Genomic DNA, 6000 nt, shown 5'->3' with positions numbered 1-6000 from the left:
AAGAAGAGAAACAGGAGACCGATAGTGAGAAAGAGAGGCGTATTGAAAGACAGAAAGAAGGAGGGAGAGAAAGAGAAAAAGAAAGAGAGAAAGGAGGAATGGGAGAGAAAGAAAGGAGAGAAGCAGGAGATAGACAGAGAGAAAGAACGAGAAAGAAAGAAAGAAAATTAGAGAAACGGGAGACAGAGAAGGAAAGAAAGGAAGGAAAAGAAACAGGAGACAGAGAGAGAAAGAAGAAGGGGGAGAGAAAACACAAGGCTAGCTGGAGAGAGTGTGTGTGTGTGACTGTCAGCACTGGGGACAGTATAGTTCCCCCGCTGTGCTGGAGGAGATGAAGGGGGGGGGCGCGAAATGGGGTGGGGGTGCTGGAGGAGATGAGGAGGGGGACTGCTGGAGGAGATGAAGGAGGGGCCGCTGGAGGAGATAAGAGGGGTGCTGGAGGAGATGAGGGAGGGGGCCGCTGGAGGAGATGAGGGAGGGGGCTGCCGGAGGAGATGAGGGAGGGGGCTGCCGGAGGAGATGAGGGAGGGGCTGCTGGAGGAGATGAGGGAGGGGGCTGCTGGAGGAGATGAGGGAGGGGGCCATTGGAGGAGATGAGGGAGGTGGCTGCTGGAGGAGATAAGGGAGGGGGGTCGCTGGAGGAGATGAGGGAGGGGGCCACTAGGGAAGATGAGGGGGGTGCCGCTGGAGGAGATGAGGAGGGGGGCCACTGGAGGAGATGAGGAGGGGGGCCACTGGAGGAGATAAGGGAGGGGGCCACTGGAGGAGATGAGGAGGGGCGCCGCTGCAGGAGATAGGGGGGCGCTGGAGGAGATGAGGGAGGGGGGGCACTGGAGGAGATGAGGGAGGGGGGCCGCTGGAGATGAGGGAAGGAGGCAACCATGGGGGCAGTATACAGGAGCCAACCGCATGCAGGACATGGATAGGAGAGGCGGCACATAGAGGAAACGAGAAATGCACGGTCCTCTATGCGCTGCCCAGCCTCCTCTCCTATCCAGGCGGCCCTGACCCACCGAGCAAATGCCCGGTTTGCCCTATGGCCAGTCTGGGCCTGGTGAGGAGTGAAAGTGGGAATCTCCTTTCCACATTTTCATCCCTAAGCAATCTGATATAATAATGAAGAATCACTTTCCTTTCTTACTTTCAATTAAGAAATTATTTTAAAAAAGACATGCTATAACGTCATATGATATAAAAAATCAGTTGCAGTAATGGTGATTCTATCCAAACGTTACAAAATCTCATGCTCTAAAATTTGGGATACATACTTATTCCAAGACAATGAAGATGAATCTATTCCAAACCCCATACCTCCTATCCTTCATGTAGTTTTAAGAAGACTCTGCTCAAATCCTGTGTTGCTGCTGCAGTCCAGTGCAGTTGGAGCTATAGATATTATAGAAGTCATGGACGTGGAATAGGGTGAGGTGTAACCTGACCTTCCACTGCTTAGTTTTGGGAATTTCTGTTCCCCTTGAGAATTACACATCCTGGAGAAAGTGTGGATTATTATTTCTTAGGCTACTTTCACACTGATCTGCCGCAAAAACGCATAGCCATTTTTACCGCGCTTTTGCCGTGCTTAGCGTTTTTTTAAAAGGCACGTGAGTTAAAAACTGCCCCAAAAACGCTTATCAGAGGCTTTTTTGAGGCGTTCTTCTTCTTCAGGTGCTTTCCATTGATTTCAAAGGCGTTTTTGGGGCTTTTTTTAAACATGCCCCAAAGATGCTGCAAGGAGTTTTTACACCGCACTGCAAGCGCAACGCCTCAGTGTGAAATCATACATACATATACATTCACATACATAGGGAAGCATTTTTCTTGAGCTTTTCATGGGCTTTTTTTAATGCAAAAGTGCTTCAAAAACTCAGTGTAAAAGTAGCTTTAGATGCAGGAAAATCACATACTTACAACAAATCCCACACCTCCTCTTGCTTCTCTCTAAAATGCTTTTCTACCTAACCCTGATTAACCCTCTGTTATCCCTAACTAGTCATAATTATTCATTTTTTTCACAAATCTTATTTTTTTACAATTTATATTTTTTTCTGTTTTGAGGTCTTAGAATTAAATATATACAAAATAAATAAGATAACTTTACCACTCTTTGTTTTCAAAACATAATTTTAGTGCCATAATAAATAGGATGCCATTTGCTAAGTAAATTGATATTTATTTTCTTTGATCATCAGTGCCATCTAGCGGTCATAATGCAGCATTTTCCTGATTCTCACTATTCTTATGAATTAAGAACATCTGACCTGGAGAGAATATAGCCTAGTAACAATCAAGTTTGCCGGAAGTCACAAAGAATAAATGTACATATAGGGGGAGGATTTACTAAACTGAAGCATGCAAAATCTGGTGCAGCTCTGCATAGAAACCAATCATCTTCCAGGTTTTATTGTCAAAGCTTAATTGAACAAGCTGAAGTTAGAAGTTGATTGGCTACCATACACAGCTGTACCAGATTCTGCGCTCTCCAGTTTTAGTAAATCGGGACTATAGTTTTGCAGGACAAAAAGCTCTGTGAATTTTTGTATAAATAAATCCTTTAGAGTGTGCATTGTTTTAATTGAGAGACAAAATCCCGTTTTGTACACCTTTTAGCACTTTAGTCAAGTGCTCAATAATGTGATGATTTGTTACTGATTTCGCAGGACAAATACACTCCTAAGTTATTTATCCTGTAATGATTTTCATAAAGACATTTGGCAAGCATGCTGACTAATTTGTCTGTAATTCAGATAGCTGCTAAAGAGAGTTCCTATGAATATGAGTGTTCTGTTTTCATTGTGGAATGTGATAACATAAATATGGCAAAGTACAAGTTGTATGGGAAAATCATCTGAAAGTGTTGGGTACACGCAGGGGTGGACTGACAACTCATGGGGCCCCCGGGCAATAGGGGATCATGGGGCCCCTGTGTCCTTGCCTAAACTCAAAAAAGCCTATGAAAAGGGTACCAGGGGCATCTCATGGGGCCCCCTACTGACCCCGGGCCCTCGGGCAGTGCCCGAGTTTCCAAATGGTCAGTCCGCCCCTGGGTACACATCACAATAAGAATTTAGTAAATAACAACTCAAAATCTGCGATGGCTACTATTAAAAGAAGGTCAACTATTTTGAAGGCTACTTTTTCATACTTCATGTCTAGCCTCCAGTTGTCATTAGAATAAACTGTTAAAAGACTATATAAGGGAGATGAGATTTGTTGCTGTGTGCCAATCCATTTAGCAATCTCTTAATTAGGCATTTTTTTCTAAGACACTTAGAACCCAAGCTATCAGCCAGTAGCTCATATAATGCATTTAGGTGCTTTAAATGAAGTAAAACAGCATTCATCCTTTTTGTGTATTTACAGTGAAATCACTCGTTTGAAAAATTAGTCTCAAGATGCATAGCAGAGATTAAATCCCATGACCTCCACAAAATAAGACCAGATTTTGTAGTGTATTGAAGTTTTTTTTTTAATGGCGTGTGTAGGATTAAAGAGATTAAATGCCGACATCTCTCTTTTCCATGCTGGAGTGTGTTTGAGAATGTACTGTGTGGGTGGTAAGCTTCATGTTGAGCTTATGTAGGGCTACAGAAGGAGGAAAAGTGGGCCGAATAATGCCCTCATGACCTGAAAATCAGTTTTCTTGATTTGGTTACCTCACAGCAATTAGATATTCCTGGTACGAAGACCAGAGGATGTATCGCTGTGCATATTTCAGAGGAAAGAGCCTGGATATTTACAGGTTGTATTAGACTGGATAAATCAGGATAATAATCAGCGCTGGCTATGTGCTTGCTACATTCTCTCAGGAATGGCTCATGTCACAATGGCAGAGTGACACAACTACAAGGATAAGGAGATGAGTGTTCTCTGAGGAGCCGGGGGACAAGGTGCTGTGCTTTTGGAGAAATGGTCCTCATTATTAAACTGCTTCTCCTAAGTAGTCTCTGGCCAGGGGCTGTCCTCAATGGGTTCCATCCGCAGAAGGAGCAGCATCATCATCAACACCACCAACAACTACAAGAGAAAGAGGACATTCACCCAGTGCCCATGAGAGACAGCCGCAAGAATACCAGGTGAGGGGGCTAATTAAGAGCTGTTTCAGCTGTTACCCCAAAAACATTATTTTTGAGTTCACCCCATGACCATTGACATTAACCCAGAACCAATGACATTGACTTACACATTACTTACAAGTAACTACAAAAGTTATTCATTTCTCATTGTGCATTGCTCCTTTCTTTAACCCTTCTTTTATATTGTCGTGATTTCCTTTCCAATTTGTCTTCCTCTTGCTCTTGTCCTCTCACTCTCACTCTAATTTTTCTCTCTCACTCTCTCTGTTCCTTGATCTTGCTGCCTCGCATTCTATTCACCCCTCTCTCTCATATTTCCTTTCATTCTCTCTCTCTCACTCTCTTGATGTCTCACGCTCTCCTATTCTAGATCGCTTTCTCGCTCTGTGTCTGTCTCTCTCACTCTCTCACTCTCTTTCAGTTATTCTCCACCTCTCTCTCTCTCTCTCTCTCTCTCTCTCTCTCCCCATCACCCCCTCTCTCTCTTCCCATCTCCCTTTCTCCATCTCCTCCCCTCTCTCTCTTTCCATCTCCCTCTCTCCTTCTGTCTCTCTCTCTGTATCTCTCTCTTTCCCCCTCTCTTTTATCCTCCATTTCTCTTTCTATCCATTTCTCTCTCTCTTTATGGATCTCTATTTCTTTCTATCCCTCTATCTCCAACTCTCTCATATTCTCCATCTCACTGTCTATCCATCTCTCTCCTTTTCTCCATCCCTCTTTCTCTATCCATACCCCTCTCTTTCTCACGTGTTCATTTTTCACACTCTTTTCTTCCGCTCTTTATTCACTCTATGTTCTTTGCCATGGGCAGTCATTCTTTCTTTCTCTCTCTCTCTCTCTCTCTCTCTTTTTCCTCTCTCTTGAGTTTCCTCCCCGTCTCTCCTATAATCTCTCTCCTTCCCTCTATTTCGCTCTCATTCGCTTGCCTTGTTCTCTCTTTTCCTCTCTCTTGTTCTTTGTTTTTTTTCCCTCTTTTTCTGTTTCCTCTCCTTTTACTTGTTTTGAGACTTACACAATTAGTAGGACATGTTAGACCTACATATACACAAATAAACAAGTATATACAAGCAACTGCAGTGTTCTCTCCTACCATAAACAATTATGATATAGAGCAATGGGTACCAAGAAAATCAGAAAGTATTTTAACATTGATTTCGCTTGTGCAAAGACACGCTTATGAGTGATGCTCTCCAAACTGCAATAACTGGATGTCATTCTACAACTGACCTGTAATTATATCGCAATATCAGCCATTCTCAGCTAGGGCTCCTCCAGAAGTTGCTAGAGGTTTCTTGAGCTGTGATTGATTTTCCTCCATTTGATGATACCTAGATAGTTCCAGGATCAACACCACTTGGCAAAGCCAGCAGCAGGGCACCACAGATCTTTTTAGCTGTCTGTAATAGTGGCATTCTTCCTACTGACCACCAATGTAAGGGACATTTTTCCCATTGACCTGTGATGAATTGGATTCATTAAGAGTTTCTCAAGACCTTAAAACTATTATAGGGGTTCCTCTAGGGTAAATTGGTTGAGGGCTGCTCAATGTAATGCAGAACTGTGAAAGTAGTCACATACATATGGGAAATACACCTTTCAAAATAAAGGATAATTCCTTAAAAAATAGTATTATTGTGATTGGATTTCTTTCTACAATGAATGCTCTGAGAACTCAGGATCAAAAGTATTTGGAGGAATAACTGTATCTGTTGCCCACATCAGAATGTCTCTTCCATTCTCGCACACTGTACAGAAGATATCAAAACAAAATATAATAGACACTTCTAAACACAACATTTATTATTCCTAAAGGTACATATAACCCGGTTAAAGGAGCACTATAATAAACCTGGTTTTTCATTCAACCATTGTAATGATCTGAATTTGCTTAAAGTGAGATATGGCAGGATGTTGAAAGTTGAAA

At 42.7% G+C, this 6000-nt stretch overlaps 1 protein-coding gene across 1 annotated transcript in view; it reads left to right on the top strand.

Moving 5' to 3' along the window:
* The first annotated feature begins 3726 nt into the window (after positions 1–3726).
* Positions 3727–6000, top strand: part of GABRR3 (gamma-aminobutyric acid type A receptor subunit rho3) — a 103746-nt gene continuing 101472 nt past the window's right edge. The window contains exon 1 of the mRNA XM_089682946.1: positions 3727–4076. Coding sequence (XP_089539072.1) covers positions 3910–4076 — 167 coding nt within the window. The 5' untranslated portion in view covers positions 3727–3909. The remainder of the gene's footprint in view (positions 4077–6000) is intronic.

This window comes from Staurois parvus, unplaced genomic scaffold (assembly GCF_062004578.1).
Source record: "Staurois parvus isolate SC_StPar_1 unplaced genomic scaffold, SC_StPar_1.0 ptg000299l, whole genome shotgun sequence".
Classification (NCBI taxonomy): domain Eukaryota; kingdom Metazoa; phylum Chordata; class Amphibia; order Anura; family Ranidae; genus Staurois; species Staurois parvus.
Note: the sequence above shows the minus strand (reverse complement) of the source record. Positions and strands in the feature narration are given on the sequence as shown.